The sequence below is a fragment of the Oryx dammah genome, unplaced genomic scaffold, assembly GCF_014754425.2.
Source record: "Oryx dammah isolate SB20612 unplaced genomic scaffold, SCBI_Odam_1.1 HiC_scaffold_28, whole genome shotgun sequence".
NCBI classification, from domain to species: Eukaryota; Metazoa; Chordata; class Mammalia; order Artiodactyla; family Bovidae; genus Oryx; species Oryx dammah.
In genome coordinates this window covers 100318790-100344418 of record NW_024070212.1, presented here as the reverse complement: position 1 = coordinate 100344418, position 25629 = coordinate 100318790, and the positions used below count along the sequence as shown (strand labels likewise).

General features: G+C 57.1%; 1 protein-coding gene across 10 annotated transcripts in view; it reads left to right on the top strand.

Annotated features, from left to right (window-relative positions):
• The first annotated feature begins 1069 nt into the window (after positions 1-1069).
• PTPRF (protein tyrosine phosphatase receptor type F) overlaps positions 1070-25629 on the top strand; it is an 83587-nt gene continuing 59027 nt past the window's right edge. For 8 of the 10 annotated variants that reach the window (XM_040231419.1, XM_040231416.1, XM_040231418.1 and 5 more), the window contains exons 1-5: positions 1074-1242; positions 8083-8159; positions 15270-15405; positions 23975-24120; positions 24306-24447. In XM_040231419.1, coding sequence (XP_040087353.1) covers positions 15315-15405; positions 23975-24120; positions 24306-24447 — 379 coding nt within the window. In that variant the 5' untranslated portion in view covers positions 1074-1242; positions 8083-8159; positions 15270-15314. Of the gene's footprint in view, positions 1243-8082; positions 8160-15269; positions 15406-23974; positions 24121-24305; positions 24448-25629 lie in introns of all 10 variants that reach the window. The other 2 variants (XM_040231413.1, XM_040231411.1) reach the window with 2 other exon arrangements.

Genomic DNA, 25629 nt, shown 5'->3' with positions numbered 1-25629 from the left:
GTTGGTAAGTTATTGGTTTAGCCAGAGATTTATAGGGTCAGCATTTAAGTTTGGTATGAGGAGTCAGAAATTCAATACTGAGGTTTATATCAGGCTTGGAGGACACTATCAAGTGCTGAACTAAGGGCCAATTCAGGACCTGACTCAGGTCCACAGTTGGCATTGCTGATTTTGGGGTGCTGGCCAGCCTCAGGCTGGGGTTGACATCGGGTCAGAGGAGTAGAGGGTGAGTATGGGGCTGCAGTGGATTTGTGTGGACCTTCTACAAAGCCAGTCTCATAAATCTTAGGTTCCAAGATTACCACTAGAGGTGAGTCAAGTTAGGGTCTTAAATGGCCCCTCAAATGGATGAGGTCTGAGGTCAGTATTTGTATTAGGGTCCATTTCCAGGGACTCAATCCTAGTTCACAAAGTGTGTTGGTATTGACCTGGGGCTGGGACTGCAGTATTAGAGTTTTATGGAAAGGCTTGGGGTTCACAAAAAAGTGCTGGGTAGCTACCATAGCAAAGTAGCTATTGGACTTTAAGGTTCACACAGGGATTGGGGCTCAGCATTGGTACTGGGCTCCATTTAAGGACCAGGGTTGATGCTGGGGTCACGATCAAGTAGAGGTGATAAAGGGGTTTTAGCCTAAGAATTGGAATTCAGTTTAATAAAGGGGTTCAGATTAAAATTACTACTCGAGCCAACTCCACGGCAGATTTGCGGGTTTGGACTTACTGTTGAGTTGGGGTGGGTCTGGGCTCAATAGCAGGTTCAGATCTCTACGGAGAGAAAATGGGGTCCTAGAGTAATATCAGGTTCACATTTGGATTGGAAGCCTCTAGTAGGATCCGGACTTCGTATGGAAGTTTGGGTCTGCCCATGCTTATTATTGGCGTTCCGGTTCTGTATTGGGGTCCGGGTCGGTTTAGACGCGGGGCTGGGTTGCGGCCTCGGGCCTACGCGGCTCAGCAGCTCTACGAGCGAGAGTGCACGAGGGGAGGGGCGGCGCCGGGGACGCGCACGGCAGGGGCAGGGGCGCGGGCGTGGGCGCGGGCACGCGGCTGGAGCTGGCGCGGGAGCGGCGGAATCGGTGGCGGCGGCGGCAGAGGCGGCGGCTCCAGCTCCGGCTCCGGCTCCAGCTCGGGTGGCGGTGGCGGGAGTGGGATTCGGTGGCGGCGGCGGCGGCAGAAGAGAAGCGGGAGCAGCGGCCCCAGAGGCTTGGGGGGACATGCGGACCGACGGCCCCTGGATAGGCGGTGAGTGACCCCGGGCCCCCTTCCAGTTCCCTCCGCATCGGTCCCTTCTCCACTCCCCCGCCCTCTCCCCGCGTTCGCAGAGCGGAGCTGGGGGCGGTCCCGGGGGGCTGGGGGCGCCGCTTAGGCCGGGCCGCGCCCCCACCTGCCGCGCCCGCCGCCTCGGCTAAGCGCCCCCACCAAGCCCGGCGGCTCCTCCCCGCGTTACCCCGCGGCAGACGGAGCCCCCCCCCCCCATCGCCCTGCCGCCGGCTGGCTAGCTCCCTGTCGCCCCTCGCCGCCTTCCCCTTTCTCCGCCTCTCCCCCTCCCTCCCGCCGCACCTGAGCCGCAGCCCGCGCCGCCCCCCCCCACCCCCCGCCCAGCGCAAAGTTTCCCTTTTGCGTTGGGGCTCCCCCTCCTGGGTCCCGCCTCGTCTGCCCCCACCACCGGCGCGGACACGCTCCGAGGGCGGCCCTCAGCCTCCCACCGCCTCCCCAGCTCCGGGCGGGTCCAGGCCGCGCCCCCGCCCCCGCCGCACAGGCGCCCCCTCCCAGCCGGCGGGGGATCCGCAGCCGCCGCGCCCCCGTCTTGCTCGCGGCCCGGGCGCACGTGCCGTCCCGGGGTGCGCGGGGCGCGAGTTTGGAAACCCCCACCTCCCCAGCCCCCCCACCCAGGTTGCCGGCGCCGGCTGGGGAGGCGCTGGGCCGGGCTGTACCCGCCCCTCCCCGGGTGCAGTGACCCAAAGGCCCTGGGACGACCTGTCCCGTGAGGACGTGTCCACTCGGACCCGCTCCGGAAAGTTCACTCAGTCGCCGCCCGGCGTCCCGTCCCGTGTTGGTGTGCCCCGGTCCTCATCGCTGTGCCCACGATCCTGTCTCGGCTTATTTCCCCTTTTCCCTCCGTGTTTCCGTCTTTCTACGCCCTTCAAAGCCTCTGTATCTCTGTCTCCCCGTGTCGCGGCCTCCCACTTTCAACCCACTCCACCCCCCAAGCAATCCCGGGTCTCTCTGCTGTCTGCGACTCCCTCCGGGTCCCCCTGCTCTCTGGCTGGCTCTCTGTGTTCCTTCTCCCGGCTCTCTGTGCTCCTTGCCGGGTCTCTGTGTTCCTTCTCTTGGGTCTCTCTGTGCTCTTCCCGGCTTTCTGCTCTCTCTTCCCGGTCTCTCTGCTCCCTCCCCCATCTCTGGGTCTCCCTTGCCGGGTCTCTGTCTGGTCTCTTGGTGTCTCTGTCTCCCACGGACTGGAATCTCTGCTGCCCCTTTGCAGAGACCCAGACCTCCTCCTCGTTCCTCTGGAATGCTGCCCCTCTGGTTCTTCCACCCCAGGGTGGGGGAGGGGCTAGTCTGTCTCCTCTTTTCAACACCCCCCACCCCCCAGTGCAGGGCCCCCAAGTTGGAACAGGTTGATGGGTGGGTGCCGGGTACCTGTCTGAGCTGTGAAATGGAAAGGAGGCTGCCGGCAGGAGTGGGGGGTAGCGTCCTCTGGATTCCCGGGGCGGGGGGGGGGGGGGGGGGGGGGGCGCGGGGCGAGGGCAGGCCTGGGAGTCTGGACTGCGGAAGTGTTGGTGATGAAGACTCCCCTCGGGCTCCCAGAGTGACCTGGTGTGGGATCTGAGCAGAGAATCCAGAGAAGTGCATTGGGGTGAGAGGCCTGGAAAAGGATCCAGGGCTGGCGCTTCCAGGGGGATCCTCAGTGGTGAAGGATCCACCGAGAAGGCAGGAGATCTGCTGAGGGATCCTTTGAGAGGCATATGGCATCCAGTGGGATCCAGAGCAAGGTTCTGTCAGAAAAATCTCAGGAAATTATGTGTTTGGCTCCTTATTAACTCTCACTTCAGGGAGCAAGAAAATCCCAGTTTTTCACTAATGGTATGAATGAGCCTAGGGCTTCAGGAAGGAGTAGGTGAGCCTCCCCAAGCACAGCCCCCCAACATCCGCAGCCCCAGCCCAGGCCACACACTCACACCCCCCTGTTTCTACACTCAGCTCACCCTCCCACCCCCACCTCCACTCCATATCCACTTGTCTCCCCAGTGCCCTCTCATTTGCACACTTGGGCCTGCGCAGCAGCCAGAGCTCCAAAATCTGCTGTGTTTGCACGCCCATGTCCCAGCCTGTGTGCTTGCTTACACTCTCACTGCTCCCCTGTGCACAGCCTAGGAAGGATGTGTGTACACGTGCAGCCTCATGCTTTCTTGTGCACACATTTTCTCATACATTTTTGCTTGCTCAGTTTCCCCTTGTCATTGGAGACATCTCTGTAGTTCTGTTTTCTCCTTGCTCTTCCTCTTCCCTCTTTTCTCCCTTTACAAAGAAAATAGTTTTCATATAATTTCTTCCTCTCTCCTTCCTCCTGCAACTCCTGGCTTCCCCTCTGGTCAGCCTTGTGCATATAGTGAGCGTGTGTGTGGTGTCCTGGCTTCTAGGGGAGGAGGCTAGGTTTAGGTGCTGGTGAAGCACCTGGGGAGGGGATTTCGGGGAGGGGGGAGCGTTGCAATAAGAGCAGCCTGGCTGCTTTCCTTGGGAATTGTATTTATGTGCAGCAAAATGCCAGCCTTTGCTCTCTGTGCTCCCTCCAGTCTTGTTCTCATCAGTCCTGACTGGAAGTCCAGTACACTCAGCAGGAGATAGGACCCAGACTGCTTCCTACAGAGGCTGTGACACACGCTACAGCCCCTCCACTTTCCAGTTTGAGACCTTGGGGATCCCGTTCTCCCTGAGTCTCAGTTTCACTCCCTATAAAATGGAAGAGGTCGTCCAACCGGAGCTGGTTGTGAAGGCTGTCGTGGGAATCCCCTGTGTGGCAGTGTATCAGCAGCAGTGGTGATTGCTTCCAGTGTGACTGATACTGCTGTGTGCTTGGACCAAGCTTGCAGCCAGGGCCCTGCCGTTGAGAAGCTCATGGTCCCTGGGGGAATAGGCTGCATCATGAGAATGCAGAGCAATTCAGTAACCTCTTATTGATTGCTGACTGTGTGCCAGACTCTGGGCCAGGCACTTTCAGCTGGGCTGCCATGCTTCCTATGGGACTAACTGCTGTGTAGAGGAGGCAGCCCCCTTCTTAGGAACTGCTAAGGTTAAGCCCAGCATCAACTTCACCTAAAGCAGCCGCCATCCTGAACTGAGGTTGGAAGATTGGGAGGAGTTCACCACAAGTTTAGAGATCAAGATGAGATGAGTCCCAAAGAAGACCAAGAAAATGGGCTATCTGAATTGGGTTTTGAGGGATGAATAGGAGTTTTCCAACTAAAGAAAAGGCACTCCGAGCAGAAAAAAAAAAAAAGTATGTCTAAACACGCAGAGGTCTTATCACTTGTGGCGTGTTCAGAAATAGAGCAAATCTAATGCCCTGTTAAGTAACTATGACTTTACTCTGAGAACACAAAAGGGAAACACCAAATAATTAAAGCTTGAATGAGAGGGAGGGGTGTGTGGAATGTGCTGTGATTAGATTCATGTTTCCAGAAGAGGATTCTATGGCTGCAGGAAGTAAATAGAAACAGGGTACCCAGTGAGGAGAAGGGTGAAGGTAAGTCAGATGAGAGAAGATGGTGGTTTGGTAGCATGGAGCCATTTAGAAGGCACATATTTATTAGGACAGGATGATTTATTGGATGTGGGAGTGAGGGAGAGGAAGGGGTCTAGGTTCCTGGGAGTGACTAGATCGGGCTTTCACTGAGCCAGGGACTTGGGGATGAAAGGTGGATTTGGGGAGAGGCAGATAATAAGCTCATGGTTAGACCTGTTGGCCTTTGAGATGCTTGGAGCATTTGAGGGTGGGATGAGGGGGTCTTTTAGGAGGGAGATGTGTGTGAGAATCTGGAGCTCGCGGGAGAAGTCTGAGGAAGGATGGAGAGTTATATGAGAGCGTGTAGAGCTGTGCCCAAGAGAAGACAGCCTCACTGGTAAAAAGTGCAGACACTAGTTTCAAACTGCTGGGTTCAAAACCACGTAATAGCAGTGTGACCTTGAGCAAGTTGCTTAACATCTCTGAATTTGTTTTCCCTTTTGTCAAAATGGATATAGCAGAAGTCCATATCTTGTGCGGTGGTTAGAAGATTGAAGTTAACATGCAGAAAGTGCTTAGAATAGGGCCTGGCATCTAGTAAGTATTGCTGTCTCAGTGTTAGCAGTTCTTATTGTAATAATCATCGAAGGGGGCGATGCAAACCCACCCTATCAGAATCACAGTGGGAAGGGCTTTTAAAACTCTTTGGGCATTTGCTCATCTAAAGTAGCTGCATTTCTGAGCTTTGGTTCGCAGGCTGGAGAGTGCCTAGCCCTCAGCCCTCAGCCCTCAGCCCTCATGCCATCCCTGGGATCATGTGTGTTGCTCAGGTGTATCTGACATTCAGGTGGGCTAGTGTGAGAAGACTTGAGGATGAAGCCCTGGGGAAGAGATGTTGGGAACAGGGGGAAGGGGATTCTGAGAAGGGGCAGCCTCAGCGTGTTGGGTCCCCTGTCTCCCCACCTGCCCTGGCCCTGGGCCTCAGGTGAGGTGTCTGCCTCTGAGGTCCAGATGCACCCACACTCTGTCCCCAGTGTTCAGATCTGTGAACAGTGGTTTTGGTTCCTTGGCAGTGTTGCAGCTGCTTCCGGGGACTGTTCTGGTGCAGCCAAGGGGGCTGCCTGGGAGCCGCTTGAGAGAAGTGTCCGTGCTCCTCCAGAGTTCAGCTTGCTTCTGGTCCTGCTGCCAGGCCGGCTTCCAGACTTGGCAAATGACAGAGAGCCCTGCCAGTGGCCAGCCCTGGCTTGGTGCCAAGGCCTGCTCACCTGATCCTGGTCACAAATGCCAATCTCGCTCCTGAGGCCTTTGTGGGTGCCAGCTGGTGATTCCTAACTTGGGTCCGGTACCAGCCAGGCCCTTTCTGAGTAGCTCTCCCGTTGGTCTCCTGGGTGTGCCCGGCAGCCCTAGTTGATGCTGTGTCTGGGGTGGTTCTGGGAGCTCTGCAGGTGACCCTGACGGGTGATTCTGATCACTCTCTTAGGTTGTTTTGGGCACTGGTGGTTCCAGGTGCTGCTCTAGCTCTTCTGGAATCCTGTTTGTGCTTCATGGTCTTTCCACGTGCAAGGTTCTCTGCCTGCTTTGTCTGTCCTCTGACCCACCTCCAGGCCATTCGGGGCATATCCCCCTCTATCCAGGTGTGGCTCCTGCTCAGCTTAGGTCCAAACACCAGGCCCAGGGCTCCTGGTGTGGCCTTGGGCGTGGTCATAGTGCAGCTGGCTTGGGGGACCCTCCCCATTCTCTGCTTCGGACTCTGCCCCAGGGTCTCTGAGCAGCAGTGGGGCTGACAGCTTCACGCCTGGCCCCAGTGGGCATCCCCAGACAAATGGGCCTTTGAGTTTGGGACATGGAAGCTGGTTTGTCTGGCCAGACCCACCTGGCAGCCTGTGTGCTGGGAGCAGGGGCCACAGGGAGCTTTGTGGAGAAGCCGGTGGGCTGGGGGCAGGAAGCGTGTGGCCATCCCGAGGCCCAGGGCTTTGGGCTCTTGGGGGAGGAGGCAGGGGAGGTAGGAGAGGATGCGAGCTTCAGGGCAGCATGAATAGTCCTGACAGGCGGTCAGGATGGGCCTCCGGCCTGAGGGCGTCCTCTGTGTTGCAGAGGTGGTCAGTCTCAAGTGAGGCTGATTCCCAGGTGCCAGGCGTTGCAGGTTGGCCTTGGGGGCTCCCTGACCCAGTCCTAGGGGTCCGTTTGGGGAGGAGCCAGGGTGGAGCTGCCGTGTGGGGCAGGATCCCTGTGTGTGTGGCGGTGTGAGGCCGAGGAGAAACGCGTGCAAGGTGCGGCCCAAGGGGCGCGGGCAGTGGGGAGATGGCTGCTGAGCAATGGGGAGGGGGCTGTGAGAGCTGTGGGCAGGTCAGACCCTTCCCCCACCAAGGAGGGGACCCACGCCAGGTAGGGGCTCAATAATGGTTCCAGAAGGACGGGGCCGGGCCCTGTCACTGTGTGTGTGCCGGTGGAAGAGGCATCCAGGGGCACACCTTCATTTTAGAAATTATAGAGCAGCACAGAGTCAAAAATAAACATTGCTTCTGAAGCTTCTTTGAAGGCTCCATGGATGCTGGTGCGGTTCTCCCCAGGTTGGGCTGTTTTCCGTGAACTCATTCATGCATCCATCCATCTACCCAGTCAGCGTATATTGACAGAGCACCTACTATGCGCTGGCCTTCTGCTGGGAGCCAGGGACCTGGAGCTGAGCCGGCACTCACCAAGCTTATTATGGTTGTGAGTCAGCGGCCACTCAGCAATTGTGTAAATAAATAAATCATCACATCTGTGGTCACTGCTCTGAGGCAAGGTCCAAGCGTGTAGCCTGGGACATCCTGGAAGGCCTCCCTGAGAAAGTGCCCTTGGCTCTGAGAGCTGAAGGATCACTGGCTAGAACAGGTGGGGAGTGCGGTCCTGGCAGTGGAGCAGGGCACAGGCAAGGCTGAGAGACTGTAAGACTATGGCATGTGGAGGATCAGAAGAGAAAATTGTCAGGCCGGCTGGCTGGCAAGGGAGCACGGCCAGGTGGGGCTGCAGAGGTGGGCGGGCAGAACTGCTGTGCTGGAAAGTCACACTAAGGAGTTTGGACACAAGTTTTCCTCCTGAGGTCAGGGGCTTGGTCTGTGTTGTTCACGGCTCTATACAGGGTGCCTGGCAGAAAGGCTGGCGCATAGTAGGTGCTCAGGAGCCTGGAAGGAGTGAGTGGATGAAGCAAAGAGATGGGCATTTTCACTAAATGGAGATCGTCCTGCTTGAACAGTCCCGTAACCTGCTTTTTCCGCCCTTGCGTAAGCAGCACATTTTGAATGTCTTTCTGTGTCAATACATGCTCTGCTGTGGTGCTGTTCTCAATGTTTCCTCGTCCTTTGCCCTCTTTCCAGGAAGGAGCGGAGGCCCCGGCACCCTGCCCTCAGTGCTGCTTGTCCAAGAGTGACTGGCGTGAGTGAGCAGAAACCTGGTGAGTGTCCAGCCAGGTAGGGGCGCGGAGGGCCAGGCTGGGCAGTTCAGATTTAGACTCAGACTGGTGGAGAGCCACAAAAGGATTGTCGCTAGGGGACATGGTGAGGCAGGGTGCGTGTGGCAGAGAGGTGATGGAGGCCCGGGCAGGGAAGGCAGCAGCGGCAGTGCAGAGGAGGGACCTGAGTGCTATTTAGGGAGGCCGAGTAGACAGGACATGGTGCAGGGTTGAATGTGGGGCAGGAGGCGGGGGCCGGGGGGAGGTGTCGCGGATGGCTCTCGAGTCTCTGGCTGGAGTGGGTGGTGGAGGTGGCTGGGGAATGATATACAGCTTGTCAGCTGCTGTAGGTGTGAAATAGACTTCAGGGTAACATTGCAGGACTTCCACCAGGATCTCTGTGCTTCCCATTCACCATGTTTCTATAGAAAAGAGTGTTCCTGTTGACTGTAGGTTGTGGAAGAAAGAGCGGGATCCTCACAAGACCTGGGGCCCATCCTTCCATGTCTCTTTGAAATCCACTTCTCTCTATCTGCTAGAAGCCCAGAGCAGAGTTGCAGGGAATGAAGTTGGAGGGTTTGGTTGCAGTTGAAGTGTGTTGGGCCTTGGATGTCAGACTAAAGACTCTCCTGAGCGTGATATGAAGGCACTGAACGTTCTTAATCAGAGAACCTGCATCCGCACATTCATCCGCCCATTTTCCCATTCATTTGTTCATTCATGAAACATTATCTGCATGGCTACTGTGGGCTAAAAGCAGCAGGCAAAGCTGAGGGCCTTGATCTGATATGCATGTCTGTAAACTGAAGGGAGCGTTGGTTTGTGTGCAGGAGGGGCTGGAAGGGAGTGACCAGAGGCAGGAAGCCCACTGAAGACATGGGTACTGATGAGATCTTCCTAACGTGGTGGTTGTTGGGATGGAGGCAAGACACATTCACACGTATTGACCAGCTGCATAGGTGGGATGAGGAAAAGGGAGAATTTGAGGAGGCCTGGCGGGCTTGGGTGACTGGTCACGGTGGTGCTCGTCACTGAGGTGGGGACCTGGAGGAGGGTTGGGGAGGGTGGGCTCCGGTTGAGTATGAGTCCTCTGCAAGTGCCCTGAAGGCAGAGCCCATGACTGTCCTGTTCATCACCCTGCCTTCTGGCTCAGGACCCAGTAGGCCCCCCTGGACAGTTCTGCATGATAGCCTGTGAAGAGGTCTGTGGAAGAGATGGGTTTGGCTTAGGGAGGGGAGGAAATGAGCATGTTATCAGGCATGTGCTGGGGGCCAGGCCCTGTGTGTGGTGAGGTGGGCTTTGGGCGTCTGTAGAAGATGCAGGGGCAAGGCCATGTCACTGGCCTTGGAAAGGCCAGATTGGGAAAGGTCAAATTGGGAGGGTGGGTATAGGGATACCCATCACCTGTCCATCCACCTGTTAGGGGTCTGACCTTCCTGGGAGCCCAGTCTCACCAGAAAAGGGGCCTGAACATGGAGCCCCTCTGTCCTCTGGGGAGGGCACTTGCTGATGGCATATGTGAAGGGCTAGGACTAAGGTGTGCTATGTGGCTGGGCTTCTGGAGGCAAGACTGACTCGGAGGGGGTGGGCAAGATGCCTTGAGATCCAGAGACCTAGATTCAGCTAATGTAAGAGTCAAGCATACCTGGGGTCTTGGGGCTGGCTCACAGGGACTGGGTTCTGGGGCAGGGGCCAGGGCAGGACCTAGGGGACATCAGGGAACGATCTTGCTGTTCACATTGGGGTTTCTCAGCCTCAGGACTGCACTTTGGACCAGATAATCCTTAATTTTGGGGGGCTGACCCGTTAACTGTAGGATGTCCAACAGCATCCCTCGTTTCTTCCTACTATGCCAGTAGCACTTACCCCCTCCCCCATCAGACAATCAGAACTGTCTCTAGACGTTGCCTGATGTCCCATTGTGGGGCAAGGTTGCCCTGGATTGAGAAGCACAGGTCTGTGCCACTTTTTGCTGCCTTCTTTGCGTGTACAAATCTGGAAACCTGAGGAGGGCCACTCAAGGAAGATCCGCACTGTTTGGCCACTGGAACTGAGTTCTGGTGGGTGAATAGGTGGCTGGGCCAGGGGAAGGCCTTTCTTCCAGTAGAGAGAACAATGAGTGCAGAGGCCTGGACCTCGTTGGTGAACATTAACCCAGGGGAGGCTCCACTCCCCAGAGGAAGGAGGCCAGAGGGCTGGTGGCCTAGGAGTTATAGCTAGGAAGGTGACTCTGCTGGCCCCTTGGTCTCTTGCCCCCAGAGCTAAGCCTCTGCTGGAGCTCGTGCCTCCCCCAGTGACTCTGGGACAGTCTTCCTAGGCTCGCCGTCTGCTCACAGGGGAGCCTGAATTGCTGAGGGCTGCCCGGAGAAGACAAGGGCACCCCACTCCAGTACTCTTGCCTGGAAATTCCCATGCACGGAGGAGCCTGGTGGGCTGCAGTTCATGGGGTCGAGAAGAGTCGGACACGACTGAGCGACTTCACTTTCACTTTTCACTTTCATGCATTGGAGGAGGAAATGGCAACCCATTCCAGTGTTCTTGCTTGGAGAATCCCAGGGATGGGGGAGCCTGGTGGGCTGCCATCTATGGGGTCACACAGAGTCAGACAAGACTGAAGTGACTTAGCAGCAGCAGTCAGGGGGTCAGGGTCCCAGCTTCCTGGGGAAGGGGGGCTGATTCTGGCCATGCTCCTAGACCCTTACCAACTAGCTGGAGGAGCAAAGGCGGCCTGCTGCCAGCCGCCTCCTTTCTTGGGGCCGAGGTCACTGCACGGCTGAGACTGATTTATTCCCATCTTAATCTGGTGGTTGGTTTGGTGAGAGTTGGAAACACGTTGGTTTTCCCTTCCCAAGTGTAACAAGGCCTGTTTCCGCCTCCGCGGCCGCTGCTGCAGTGCCACACGGTGAAGTGTCCGGGACGTGACAAAAGGGCTCGGTTAGCTGCCCGCCGGTGAGAAGATGAACAGCTCGCGGCGCTGCCCGCCCTCACATTCTTCCTGCCCAGGCGCTGGCCTCTCCCCTTGGCCGGCCGCTCCCTGGGGCCCTGCATACCCCTCTTTCTACTAACGTCCATTCTGGGGCCCCAGGCCCCACTGGGAGCCAGGGTCCTGGCCCAGGGAGGAAGTGGGGAGGAAGCTGTAGGAACAGGTGGTATTTGGAGACTAATTAATATTTGTGAATAATAACACGTGCCCAAGGGAAACAAATCAATCTGTGTTTGCATATTCATGAGGAGGCCTCGGAATGATCCCAGCTGTTCTCCAGCCAGGGAACCCCCCCACGCTCCGCCACCATGGCTGGCGTCACATGGTCTCCCTGGGGCAGCCCCCATCGAGGCTGGCATGGGTGGATGGCTGCATGGAGTTGGCCTGGCCTGTTTACAGGCCTATCCGAGATGTTTGTGTTCGAATCCTATGGCTTGGTGTGGTTCCTGCTCCTTTCTTTTTCCTCGCAGCAGAGATCCCCAGGCTCTTCAATTTCACAAACCAGTACAATTTCCAGAAGGACTTGGAGGCCAGACATGGGGTTAGCCATTTTTATTTTGCCAAAGTAAGGACATTATTAAAAAATAACTGGTATCTGCTATCCCCCATCACTTGATATAAGAAAGGACATTTTAACACCAAGGACAAAATTTCAGAATAAAGGACAGTTCTTCCCAAGAAAGGGCAGTTGGCAGCTTTATGCTGATGTAGTGAAGAAAAAGGATATATGAAAACCATTCTGAGTGTAGAAAAATGGCATCCAGTGATACTGTACAATAGCATTCAGTACGGAATTGTTTTCCTGCCCAAGTGTGTCAGTTGGTAGAACCGATGGTCTGCAGTGCAATCCAGAGACGAGCCGAGTGTGCAAGTGCTCAGGCTGTGTTTTCATCTCGGCTGTTGAGAGTCCAGACTCACCCAGCCACGGGCAGAAGTGGACACTCTGCTCTTAATGCCTCTGCACTGAATTCAGAAGGTTCTCGGCCACCCCAGCCAGGCGGGCGTCAGTCCGCCTCCCTACTCCCCTCCTGCCGTCTCCTCGCAGGTGACCCTGAGCACCCTGGGGCTGGGGGCAGGGCCAGTGTCAAGACCCTGGGCCTGGGACTCTGATGGGACTTCAGCGCGGGGCCCTGGAGCTGGGAGCGGCCTGCACCGCCTGACACTGGGGTGGGCTCTGTGCCCAGAGTCGGGGCGGAGGCAGCTTGCTCATACCGGGAGCTGGTGAGGGAGAAGCCCTAGCCGGGACAGCTATGCGCTGGCCAGAGTAATCCCCTGAGAACGTGTCTGTATCTTGTGTCCCCATGCTTCCCCATCACTCTGGGTGTCCCCATGTCTGTGGAACTGCTGGGAGAAGCTGTCTAGGAGGGAATGTCATCTTTTCAACGTCTTCACCTCTGTCTGTCCTCTTTCTGCATCAGAGCAGTGTCCTTGGCACTCCAGACCCAGACACACAGGGCAAGCCAGGAGTCCCCACATCAGGGCCAGCTGTCTTTGTTACAGTGGCGGTGGGCTTACCAGAGGCCCAGTTTCTCTGACACCCATGGGCAGAATCTCATCCAAGAGGGTACCACACGGTGTCTTCTCTGGAGTAGCAGCCCCACGAGGGCTGTACTGGGCTTCTCTGGTGACTCAGCAGTGAAGAATCCGCCTGCAGTGCTGGAGACTCAGGTTCAGTCCCTGCATCAGGAAGATCCCCTGGGGAAGGAAACGGCAACCCACTCCAGTATTCTAGCCTGGGAAATCCCGCGGACAGAAGAACCTGGTAGGCTGCAGCCCATGGGGTCAGAGAAGAATCAGACATGACCAGGTGACGCTATGGCTGTGCTGGGGACTGACACCCCCTGATATTGATAACTGGTGTTATTTCTCTGAGATAATGTACCTTGGTAATGTCCATCGGGCAGCTGCGCACCCATGATGTCTGTCCACACTCACATGGCGTCTGGCCGGGATGGCTACACCTCCATGATGTCTCTGCCTGGGAGATGCACTGCTGCGATTACTATGCCAAGGCAGCTACAGGGGACTATGGCTCAGTGGCCGTTATACCGGGGAGTTACACTCCATGACGGTTGTGCTGTGCTGAACCTCCACAGTGTCACTTCTGCATCCATGCCAGAGAGATCTGTGTGTCTGCACGGGTGGTGGTGGGGGGCAGGTTCACACCTGGACTGCTTGTACAATACCTGGGAGGGAAACCTCTGTGAATATCGTGTTGTTGCACCCCATGATGTCGGTACTAGTCCCCTCTGCCTCTGTCCTGTGGTGCAACATGCCACTGATACGTGCACCAAGGATGCTGGATGGTGTTATCAAGGGCCCACACCCCCATGACAGCCTGGCCCTGCAGTTCACCACCTGGTGTCTGCTGGGAGGTTGGACTCTATCACTGGTCACCGTGTGGCATGACAGTGCCGTGGGGACCACGCCTGGCAGGCAGGGCCCTAGTGATGCGTGACCTCCATCCCAACTTGGCCATACAAGGCATCGCGGTGGGGACGCCCTCTCTCCTGGTCTCAGCTACCTGAACTCTGATCATTGAGCAGAACCCCAGGTTCGGGGTAAATGGGGCTGGATGCCCACCAGGCTGCTTCAGTGCTCTTGCTTTTGCTGCTCAGCCCATCTCAGGCTTTCGGTACGATCTTGGGACAAGAGACAGCTCCCGCCTTCCCCTTTGTGGTCAGCCCCTACCTCATTGCGCAGTCCTCCTGCTTTGTTCCAGCACCTTTGCTCACTTTCTGCCCTCTGCTCTTCGGAACTTTGTCCTGGTTGAGACTGGGGTCCAAGTTCCAGGGCAGAGCAGAGCCATCTTTGAGTCCTGTCTCTTCCTGTTTCCAGCCCTGTCACCTCCTTGCAGAGTCTCTCACCCTGTGGGTCAGCTGAGTCTGGTCCCCTCTCCCACCCGAGTCTGTAGGAGCCACCGTGGAGCCCTGAGGTGTGTCCACCATCACTCTGTGCCCTGTTGTGTCCCCAGGGCATTAATGAGGGACTTTGTACACCAGCCCCTGTCCCAGAGCAAGGTGTGAGTCGAGCTGGTGGGCACTGGAGCAGATCTCCTGAAGCCCCCTGAATGGGAGCCATGGGAGAGAGACCCTCAGGAGCTCGCCATCAGGGCCGGGGAGTGATAGCAGTGTGTCTGTACCGTCTAGTGTGACCACGCTGAGCGCTCTGCATAGGGGCCAGATAGGGTGTGTGTGGAGGGGGAAGGAGCACACTCAACCGAGGAGCCCTGTAAGCAAAGGTCTGGAGGTATTCAGACCATCCCGTATGGTCTTCCCCTGCCCAGGTTCCTGGCTTAGCCCGGAGGGCAGTTGTGAGCGAGTCGCCATCTGGAGCTTGCATCCCGTCAGTTGATCTGCTCTGGGCCACTGGGGTAGGGCAGAGGAGGTGTGGGGTTGACTCTCAGTGTCCAGCACCCCCAGTCCTGGCCACTAGGGCCTCCCTGTGATTTTCCTGTAGAGAAGGCTGGTGCCATGGGAATTGGGTAGGATGAAGGTGGCCAGGCAGGGCGGCTGCAACTCATCCAGAGCGCGTCCTGGCGAGCCCAGACGGGTTGCGGCTTTGGCTCCCAGCCTCTGATACCTGGATCCTGTCTGCAGCCGCCAGGGCTGTGCTCTGAGGCCTGTGCCCAGCATATAGGCTCTGCTGGGCAGAGGAGGGGCAACAGGAGGCCTCAGAACTCTGGAGTTCCTGGCCTCTGTGGGTCTGCTAACTGCTCTGTCTTGGTCTCCGTCTCCCCCTGTGTGTCTGTGTCTCTTGGACCCCGTTTCCCTGTCCCAGTCCTCTTATGGAAGCGTGCTGAAAACTCTAGGTCTAGAATGGAACATCCCTGTATATCCTCTGCTCTCAGAAGCCCGTGCCCCGTACTCAGGTTTAGAGGATGAGCTGAGGGCCTCTTGTACTCTCCCTGCATATGACTGGTGGGTTATCCTTGGGGTCTCCAGGGAATCGGTGAGGCGTCTGGGTTTGCACAGGATTTGGAAGGTCTAGATGGTCATTGCACACTCCAGAGTGGGGGTGTCTGTTGAACTAGGTGGTCTTGGTGGTGAGTGGGGGCCAGGAGGTGGCGGGTGGAAAATGGGACATGGGTGGATACCAGCCAGTTAACTCTGCCCTTCTCTCCATCACAGGTTGATTGTCCCAGGCTGTGGTTGGCCGCGGTGCTAGAGCCCCGGATGACCCCTGAGCCGGCCCCAGGGAGGACGATGATGCCCCTCGTCCCTGCACTTGTGATGCTTGGTTTGGTGGCAGGTGCCCATGGCGACAGTAAGTCTGGCCCCTCCAGGTGTGGGGCCTCCCAGATGGAAAGGATGGAGCTTCCTAGTAGGACTCTGGGCGGGGGGATGGGATCAGTCACCAGGAGAGACCGATGGCTAATACACCTCCAGACCTTCTGTCCCAGAGAGGCCTCCCGCTTGGAGCACCCGCCTCCAAGGAGCACCCTGTGGAATACCTACCTGTCTCTTACGGTGTTGCAGGGTGGGGCGTGTGTGAGTGTGACCCTGTTTATGGGCTGGAGGTGAGACGTGCCCAGGATTTGTGTGGTCACAGATGATGTGCTCAGGCGGGTACTGTGTCCACTGCTGTGGACCTGTGCAGAAGGCACAGTGTGGGTTGCATCAGGGGATGGTGTGGGAATCAGGGGGCCGCATACAAGGAACGTGTGTGGATGTGTGAATGGGACACCAGGTGTGTGCACAGGTCCAGGGAAGGGTGAGAAGGGAGCCACCATAGCCCTTCCCGTGGTCTAGGCCCTTGTAGACACTGAGCCCTTCCTTCCCTTCCTGACTTCAAGGCAGAGGGGCATTCCCTCTCCCAGCCCCTCAGCCCTTAGAGTGGGGGAAGACGGCACTTGGCCACAGGAAGCTGGACTCCAGCGGCCCTCCTTGTGTGTTGGGGGAGGTGGGATTGTCCCCTGCCCAGATCCAACTCGGAACTTTGGTCCCTTTTCTGCCGCCCTTCCCCCTGCCTGGCACTACAAGACTGGCCGCAGCCCGCCCCGTCACCATGGTTACCACTGCTTGGTTACTGGTGGGAGGCGGGGCACAGGGCAGATTTAGCCAATCTGCACACGGAGGAGGAGGGGCGAGGTCAGAGCCAAGGTCCCCCGGGGAACGGGCTTTTCCCATCCTGTCCGGAGCCCAGAGCTGGCCCAGGGCCAACCTGGGGGTCAGCCCGGGGGTCAGCAGGCCATAGGTTTCCCCCGCCCCCTCTCCCAGGTATCTGGGTGCAGAGCTTTCTCCTTGCCCCACCCAAGCCCTTTCTCCTAAGGGCTCATTAATTATTCAGGACCAGACCCTGGAGTGGGTGGAACTGGAGAGCTCCGCCCTTTGTCCTCCAGGCTGAGCTGGGTGGGGCTCCTAGGGCAAGGGGGAGACAGGGTATTCCTCTTGGGGTGCGGGGCGTGGGGTAATGAGAGCCTTAAGGTGCTGGTGATGAGAGGGCCAGGCTAGCAGGAGCAGGGCAGGGTTGGGGGTGCTGGAGAGAGCTGGAGCCTGCAGGGACAACCGGGGCAGAAGTCACTGGGTGTGACTCTGAGATGGCAAGGAGGCCAAGGCTCATCAGAGTCAGCCCCTGGTCACTGACTTGCTAGCCTCGCTCCCCCACCCTCGCTCTGGATACTCTTAGGGCTTTCAAATGGGAGCTTGAGAGCAGAGGGAGGACCACTCTGCTGGCTGTCAGAGACAATACACCTGGGAGCGAAACTGCCTCCCCTCCTGCTCAGACCCAACATGCTGGAACCTGTACCCACACCCTCGTCCCCCCAGACCTGCCCAACTTTCTGTGTTCTCTCTCCTGTGAATGGCTTTCCCACCCACCCAGCCACCCAAGTGAGAAACCTGGGCCTCCTCCCACTCTCATACCCACATCTAATCCATCACCAGGTTCTGCTGTTTCTCCCTCCTGAATATCTTTGGAATGCATCCACCTCTCCCTCCACGGCCTCATCCAAGCCAGGCTCAGCGCTCTCTGGGGCTTTTGCAGGCCACAACCTCCTGGTGGCTTCCTGTCTCTGTTCCATGGTGGGAGTCATGGTGCAAAATGAAAACCTGACCACGTTGTCTCTCAGTTGAAAATCCCTCGCTCTCTGTTGCCTTTCAGTTGGAGCCTTGGGTTCCAGGCCCTGCGTCTTTGAGCCTCTGCCAGCCCCATCCTTCACCACACCCCCCCGTGCTGACTTCTCAGTTGCTCCCGTGCTCTCCTGTTTCCTCTGATAGGAACCCTCTTCCCCGTCCCCTTCCCCTGACGATTTCCACTCACCTGGAGCCATCACCTCCTCCAGGAGCCTTGGTCGTGTGCTGTTCCCCTGGGCACATGTGACTCTGTGTCAGGTCTGCGAGTCCCAGGGGGTCAGACCATTGTCCAGCTCAGGGCCTGGAGTTTGGTAGATGAGTAATTGAATTGGAAGGGTGGAGTCAGGCCTGAACCCCTAGTAGGAGCGGAGTGGAACAGAGCAGAGTCTAAGAACCTCCATGCTGGTCTCTTAAGGACCAGAGCCCAAAGACCATGGTCTTGAAGGTAGGAACCAGCTGGAGATGCCGAAACAGGTGAGTTGGGTTCTGCTCACAGGCAGAGAGCGGAAGAGGGGCATGGGCTGGGGCTGTGATGACCTGACCCCAGGAGGCACAGACATTTGGATTTGTCCCTGCCCCCACACCTTGGCCAGCCTTAGGTTGGGCCTGGGAGACTTCTAGCCAGGGCAGGCAGGCAACGTGGACAGAGCTGCTGCAAAAGGTAGGGCAGGCACCCCAGAGAATTGACGACCGGAGCAGTGGAGCGCGGAGCGGACAAATGTGTTTCTATAGGCCTCTTAACAAGACAAATGAATGGGGGCCCTGGCCTCTGAGGGAAGTGCAGGGAAGAGGGGCGGAGAGGCAGCTGCCAAGAGTTAGCCCAGAGGCCTGGAGTCAATGCTGAGTCAGCTCCGGTGGGGACCTGGGCATGGGGCTCGGGGGCTCCCCCAGCTGGGGCTTGTGTTTCTGAAGAGGGCAGCTTGTGGGGCCGGAGGTGGTCCTGAGCAGGAAGAGGCTTCTGCTGATCTGCTGTGTGCTTGTCAGGTGCCCAGTGGGAAGAATCCACACAGGCCTGCGCCTGGAACCTGCGGTGGGGTTGCTACAGCGTGCGCTGTGCTGGGGGCGGTGCTGGCACCCCCAGAGGTAGTGACCTAAGCGTCATGGGAGGGGGTAGGAGGCTTCCTGGAGAACTGGGGCCCTGAAGGGTGAATGGGCATTTGCTAAAGGTTGGGGGGGGGTGTTGCCTAATGAGATGAGACAGGGGAAGACGCAGGAACGGGCTTCTCCCTGGAGCCCATGAGAGGACCACCGTGAGGACCATCTCTCTTTTGTTCCCGGACAGCGTAGGGCAGACCAGTTACTTGAAATCATAGGAGCCCAGAGCAGGATGTGGAGAAGGCAATGGCGACTCACTCCAGTACTCTTGCCTGGAAAATCCCATGGACGGAGGAGCCTGGTGGGCTGCGGTCCATGGGGTCGCGAAGAGTTGGACACGACTGAGCGACTTCACTTTCACTTTTCACTTTCATGCGTTGGAGAAGGCAATGGCAACCCACTCCAGTGTTCTTGCTGGAGAATCCCAGGGACGGAGGAGCCTGGTGGGCTGCCATCTATGGGGTTGCACAGAGTCAACACAACTGAAGCGACTTAGCAGCAGCAGAGCAGGATGCCTAAAGGCTAGAAGTATAGGTGGGTGGGTAAAGTCCTAAGTAACTGGGGATGTATCTGTCATCGCAGCCCCAACCCGGCCTGTGGAGCTGGAACGGGCCAGGCAGCGTGCTTGCTGCACGTGGTTCAGCGGTGCCTTCCCCACCCCACCACCCCATCCTTGGGGCGGCCAGACCTGGTGGCCCGTCTAGACTCTGCCCTCGGTGGAACTTCCGGCAGGTTGCTTTCCCTCTCAGGGACTGTTTTCCTATTGCACAATGAGGACAGTCACTTCTACCTGGAAAGGTTAACTGAGGTCACATGTTCAAGGCATCTGACACTTCATACGTGCTCCCTCCATCCCAGGCCATGACCTGGAGCTCGCTGTGTGTCCCCTGGGAGCCCAGGGTTGTCTCTGAGCGAACCTCCCTCCTGGAGGTGCCAGAAGTGGTCACAGGAGCCATAGTTAATGAGTCCCCAGCTCATTAGGCTGTTCAGGGCTGGGGAAGCCCGCGTCCCTGCCCTCCCTTACAGCTCCTGGCTGCCGCGTGTCTGTGTGCCTGTGTACAAGGGGCTGCAGGGAAGGTACAAAATGGCAGTCATCTCCCTGGGGGGTAGCCTTAGGCAGCTCAGTTTGGCTGGGCCCTGGGACTCATGGCCCCCCAGGGCAGCCCACTTGTTTCTTCTCCTAGGCTACTCCCTCCCACTTGGCATGGGCTCAGCTACCTGAGAGTGTCCGGGGTATATGCCCCTGGGAGTTGCTGCCCAAAGGCCTGTGCAGCCATGACTTCCATGTGGTCAGGGAGGGGTGGGTATGGAGGGGAGGTGGCCTCACATTCTGGTGGGGCAAAAAGCCCCTCCAGGCATGTGTCCTTGGAAGTTCTGTTCAGACCCTCCCTAGATGCCAGCTCTGGTCAGTACTGGGCAGAGTGGTTAAGTCACTGAGGTTACCTGCCTGCCTGGAGACCTGACCAGTGACTGTAGCCCAAAGGCTGAGGGGTGCAAAGCAGGCTCTCATAGGCTTTAGAGTAGGGTGCATGAGAGGGGCTGGGCACATGTGCAGGCAAGGAGGATGCCTATGGACTTGGGTGGGATGGCATCGCCAGAGGACCTGAGCTGTGTCCCGCACAGTGCTTGGCCTGTGGCAGGGACTTTTTTTGTTTTTGTTTTGAAAGAGTTGAGAAAGGTGAGCCTGGAGAGGGTAGCAGGAGTGAGTGTGGGAAAGGCAGCGGGGAGACAGGATTTGTGTCCCTAGAAGTCTAGCTGGTGAAAGAGGCGAGGGCTTGGCAGAGCTGTGGGATGAGAGGTGCCCTCCTGTGGGGGTGAGTGGGCTGAGAGAAGTGAGGATCTGGTCTGATGAAGGGGAGAGACCTGCCCCGTGGACTGCCCCAGGCTTGCACACTGCTAGTCTTTGCCAGAGTCTGGTGGGTGGGTGGGCTGGGCAGGGCCCTGGCCCCTCTCCAGCCTCCCCAGGAGGTTCCGCCTCCTCGACAGCCCCAGGCCTTGGGCACCTTCCAGCCTCCACTGTACTCAGGCCTTCCCCTTTCTCGTGACCTGTACCTGGCTGCCTCCCCAGCTCCCGGTTCTTTGTTTGGCAAAGAGGCCCCACCCCCAGGCACACTCACCCAGCCGTCTGGTTCAGCAGGTTCCAGCCTCTGGTTTCTGCAGCTGGCAGGTTGAGGCAGGAACCAGGGGGTTCCACCCCGGGCTGCTCTCCCCAGCAGGTGTTGAGGGCTCCCCAGTGTGGTGTGTGAGGGGCCCGAGGCCTTTATCCTTCTCCGCAGGCCTTCCCTCACGGTCGTCAGGTCATCTCCCTTGTGCCCCCCACTGCCCTGTGCCAGGAATGGGGTTGGCGCTGGGACAGGGAGGGAATCAAGGCAGGCAGGTTTCTGCCCTGCCCAGGGTTATTGTTCTCTGTCGGGAAGCAGCCATGAATCAAATACTCCTCCACAATGTGGAAAAAGTAATAACCTCACACGTGTATGTAACAAACTGTGAGCCAAAGCAGTAACCTCACACGGGACATAAGAAACCATGAGCACGGCTATGAGGCAGAGGGGAGTCACCAGAGAGCCCCAAACACAGAACCACGCCAGTTGAGGTGGGGGCGACAGCAGAGGGGTAAGGAAGGCTTTCTGAGGAAATGATGTCCGAACTGAGATCAGAAAGGTGGATAGGAGACAGTGGGTAAAGAGGTGGTCTAAGAGGTTTGCGGCAGGAGGAGCAGCTTATGCAAAGGCCCTGAGGTGCAGGATGAGCATTGCTCATCCAGAGGATGGGAAGCCAGGGCTCTAGGGGGTGTGAAGGGCTGGGGTCAGACCTGGCAGGGCTCTATCCTCCACGACAGGAGTTTAAGTCTTGTTTCAGAAGCCGTGGGAGGCTTCTAGAGGGTTTTGATCAGGAAAGAGGCTGCCACTTCGCCACTAGGCTGGAGAGGACAAGACTGGAGGCAGGGACTCAGCTGGTTAGGACTGGACTTAGCGCAGTGTCCAGTCGAGGGAAGGTGTTGTCTGGACTAAGGTGGTGGCAGAGCAGGAGACGGGAGCTGCAGTCTGGAGGTGTGGGGAGGGGTGTGCAGTGTGCAGAGGGGTGGGTAGGAGACTCTTCCCCACCCCCGAATGTGGGAGGAGGGGTCCTATTTGAGAAGACCTGACTGAAAGGACCAGTGTACAAAGACAGGCTTTGCAGACCGGGAGTGTCCAGAGCCTCCAGAGGGCAGTGGGGGCAAGAGAGAGGCAACCTGAGGTTCTCTGAACCTCTCTGGTGTCCCTGTGCCACTCTGGCCCCCAGCAGGTTTGCGTGTTACCCCAACAGGGCTGCCCTCGTGCAGGTACTCCCAAGTGCAAGTCAGGTAGGTCCCCAAGTCTCCCTCCTCCAGGGAAGCCCTGAGCTGTGCTTAGGGTTTGGAATGCTGGCTCAAATCCTGGCTTTACACCAGATCAGTGTTGATCTGGCTGTAGTTTGACCTTCTGAGCCTCCATTTCCCCATCTCTAAAATGGGGATGATAATACTACTGGTGCTAAAGAGGGTGATAGCTGCCCACAGGCGAAGTCCAGCTGTGGGAGCAGCTTATAGACATCACATTTTGTCTGCACAGACCGCTGCCTCTAGCACTTTCTAGCAGATGAGGCTCAGAGATAGTTAGTGACCTTTCTTAATAATTACACAAACCATTACACAAAACCTCCAGAGCCCGCTGGACCCTGGGGTACCGGGTAAGATGGACCCCTCCCTGCTCCCTGCAAGGCTGAGCCCTCCCAGCTCTGCACTGCAACTGTCACTCCTGAGCCTAGTGGTTGGTCCCCAGGCCCTTCCATCCTCAGAGACACTGCTCCATCTGTTGTCCCTCTTCTCTGTACTGGATCAGCACCTTCTCTCTCTGCTGGCTCCTTCCCATCAGCATTTACATACCATCTTTTGGGCTTCCCTGGTGGCTCAGTGGTGAAGAATTCGCCCGCCCGTGAAGGAGGCCCAGGTTCAATCTCTGATCCGAGAAGATCCCACATGCCGCAGAGCAGCTGAGCCCACACGCCACAACTGCTGAGCTTGTGCTCTGGAGCCTGAGACCTGTGCCTGCCGAGCCCCTGAGCCTCGACTACTGAAGTCCGCTCGCCCTAGAGCCCGCGCCCCGCAGCAAGGGAAGCCACCGCAGGGAGAAGCCCTCGCGCCGCCACTGAAGAGTAGGCCCCGCGCTCTGCAGCTAAGGGAAGGCCTGAGCGGCAGTGAAGACCCAGCACCGCCAATGAATAAAACTATTTTTTAAAAGTACTGTCACACCTTAGGAAAAAAAGAAACAAGAATGTAAAAACCTATCTCCAATCTTCATCCCCTCCAAGTGCTATCTTTTCTTTCTCTTCCCCATCACAGCCAGTCTCCTTTAAACGGTCACTCTTCTCTGCTCTCCACTTCTTCACCCCCAACTTACTCCTCAATTCTTTGGTCTGGCTTTGGCCCCTGCTACCCCCCTGATTCTGCTCGTGACAAAGCTTCCAACTACACCAAGGTGAACTGTTTCTGCCAAGTGTTTTGGAGTCAGATAGGCTTGAACTCAAATCTCAGATGTGCTGCTCATTGGCTGTGTGACCTTGAGCTAGTGACTTGACCTCTCTGTGCCTCTAAACTGGGGACAACAAGCAGTGGAGGACTAAATGAGATAAAGTACCGGGTACAGAGTGGGATTATCATCATTGCACAAACATGTTTTTGTGCCAGAGACCAGGCCAGGCCTGGCCTCATCAGCACCGAGCAGGTGGTCTGAAAGGTCACTTCTCACGGTATCAGCCTTCCTGGAGCTGTTCATTGGCCTGATTAATAGGAAATGGATCCGCTGTCGGGATTAACGAGGCGTTGCTACATCTTAATGAAGGCTGGGTTTCCCGCATCTCATGACCCTGGGTGGTGGGATTCCAGGTTGACTGTGTTGTATATCAGAGGGGCATGGGTGGGCGTGACCATACAGTGTCCAAGCCTATTCTCTTCCCCGCCTCCGGCTGCTTCTCAGTGGAACTTTGGGGAGACGTCCAGGCTGTCAGAAGGCAATCACCCAGTCAGTGGGAGCTGGGTGAGGAGGGTAGATTTACAGGAAAGCCTTCACCTGGGAAGACATCCAGAGATAGGGTGTCTCTGGATTAGGAGGTGGAATGTCTAGGCCTCTGGGACTGATGGTGCGTGGGGGCCGGGGAGAGGAGGAGTCATGGTTTCTGGCTTGAGCCTTGGGGTAGGTGGTGGTACCATCACCTGGGTGGGGAGCAGTCATGCCTTCGAGAGAGGCTGGGCCGCTCCCAGCAGCTCTCAGCATGCCTTTGTCCTGGAGCTTGGAATTGTTGGGGGGATGGGAGACAGACGAGTGTAGCAGTTAAAGTACAGACTCAGTAGTCCAGACGCAGTTGCCTGGGTTCAGACCTTGGCTCTGCCACTAAGTGGCGGTCGTGTTGGGCAGAGCTCATCACCTCTGTGTACCTTGAGTTCTCTGTAAGCAAAAACGAAACCCGCCTGAGGTGCTCCCAGCTCTTTGAAGAGCACCTGGCATGTAAGAAGCACTGCGTGAGGGCTGGGCATCACTACCATTGTTTCCTTGATAGACCTTTCTTCCTCTCCCCCACGCCTGCCCGCTGTAACACAGGCCATGTCTGCAGTGACCATCCGTGGTGACTTGACGTTCCTCTCTCTCCAGGCAAACCTGTCTTCGTCAAGGTCCCCGAGGACCAGACTGGATTGTCAGGAGGGGTGGCCTCCTTCGTGTGCCAAGCCACGGGGGAACCCAAGCCACGCATCACATGGATGAAGAAGGGGAAGAAAGTCAGCTCCCAGCGCTTTGAGGTACAGCCTTGGGTGGGAAGGGGCAGGCAGGGCTCCGGGTCTGCCTGTTTTGAGGTCTGGTCCTGTATCACCTCCTCTTGATCTCCCTCCCTGGGGGCTTTTTCTCGGCAAGAGAAAGGCTGAGCCTGAGCAGGCCCCGGTGTCTGTCCCGAGCAGGCTGTGACCGAGTGTCTCTCCTCCGGCAGGTCATTGAGTTTGACGACGGGGCAGGGTCTGTGCTGCGGATCCAGCCGCTGCGAGTGCAGCGAGACGAAGCCATCTATGAGTGCACAGCCACCAACAGTCTGGGGGAGATCAACACCAGTGCCAAGCTCTCAGTGCTTGAAGGTACCTGCTGGAAAGGGATGCGGCATCGGGGGGTGGGGAGACTCATGTAGGGGATGAGCCAGCCAGCCAGCCCCGGCCCCACTGTGGACTGCGGCGTGTTTGGAGGAGAGAACTGGCCATCCTGGGGTCAGAGAAGGTCAGCGGTGGACGGCGATGATTGCTGGGTTTTTGGCATATGCGTGGTGTCTTTGTGTTGTGCTGAGCCAGGGTGTTGCTTGGCTGGGGTCTGGGGCCTGACCTGAGGTGTGAGTTGGTAGCTACATATCACTTGGGGTACATGATTCGTGGTAGTGGATGTGATTTTCTTGTGGAACCTGGTGAGGGAGGGACTTCAGAGAAGTGTGTTCCCAGTCGCTGTTATGAGCAAGGGCCCTGGGCTGGAGGCTGGGGCTCCGTATGTGGACTTTAACAACCTCTCTCACTTGGTGGCCCCTCCATTCATTCACAAACATGCTCTAATGACACCTTGTGTCCTGAGAGTTATCTGACCTGGTCCTGCCCTTGCGACTTCAGTCTCCAGTATGTTCTGCTTTCTGCAGGAGAGGCCCAGGGGACTGCGGAGGGTGGGGGGTGTGCAGGGGTTCAGGGGAGGAGGGAGCTGTTGTCTGAGTCCTGAAGACAAGTGGGAATTGGGATGGGGGCCTCGGTGGGGAAATAGCATCAGCTCACACCAAGGCCCAGAGGCAGGAGACCGTGGAGCTTTCAGAGAACTCTTGAGTGGTTCCATTTGGCTTTGAGGTGGAGGGTGGCTGGAAGAAACACAGTAAAGTGGGGAAGAGTAGGTGGTTCAACATGAGCCTGGAGAGGCTGGAGGGGCAGATCACACAGGACCAACCAGGCTGCGAAACACTTTCCTGGGGACATAGGAAGCCCCAGACAGGGAGTGACATCATCGCCACCCACTCCCACCTGCCTCGATGAAGGCTTCAGTCTGACTATGTCTACATGTATTTTCAAAATATGGCTTGGACTGTTGCTTTAAAAAAAAATTGCAATACCAATACCTGTTCACTGTTGAAATTTTGGTAAGTATAAAATAGCACATAAGAAAAATTAAAAATCACCTATTTACCTTACCACTACTATTAACATTTGGTTATTTCCTTATAGTCCATTTTCTGTGCATGCATTATATATATAACAAAAACAAGATTACATTCTGCCCAATGATTTGTAGACTGC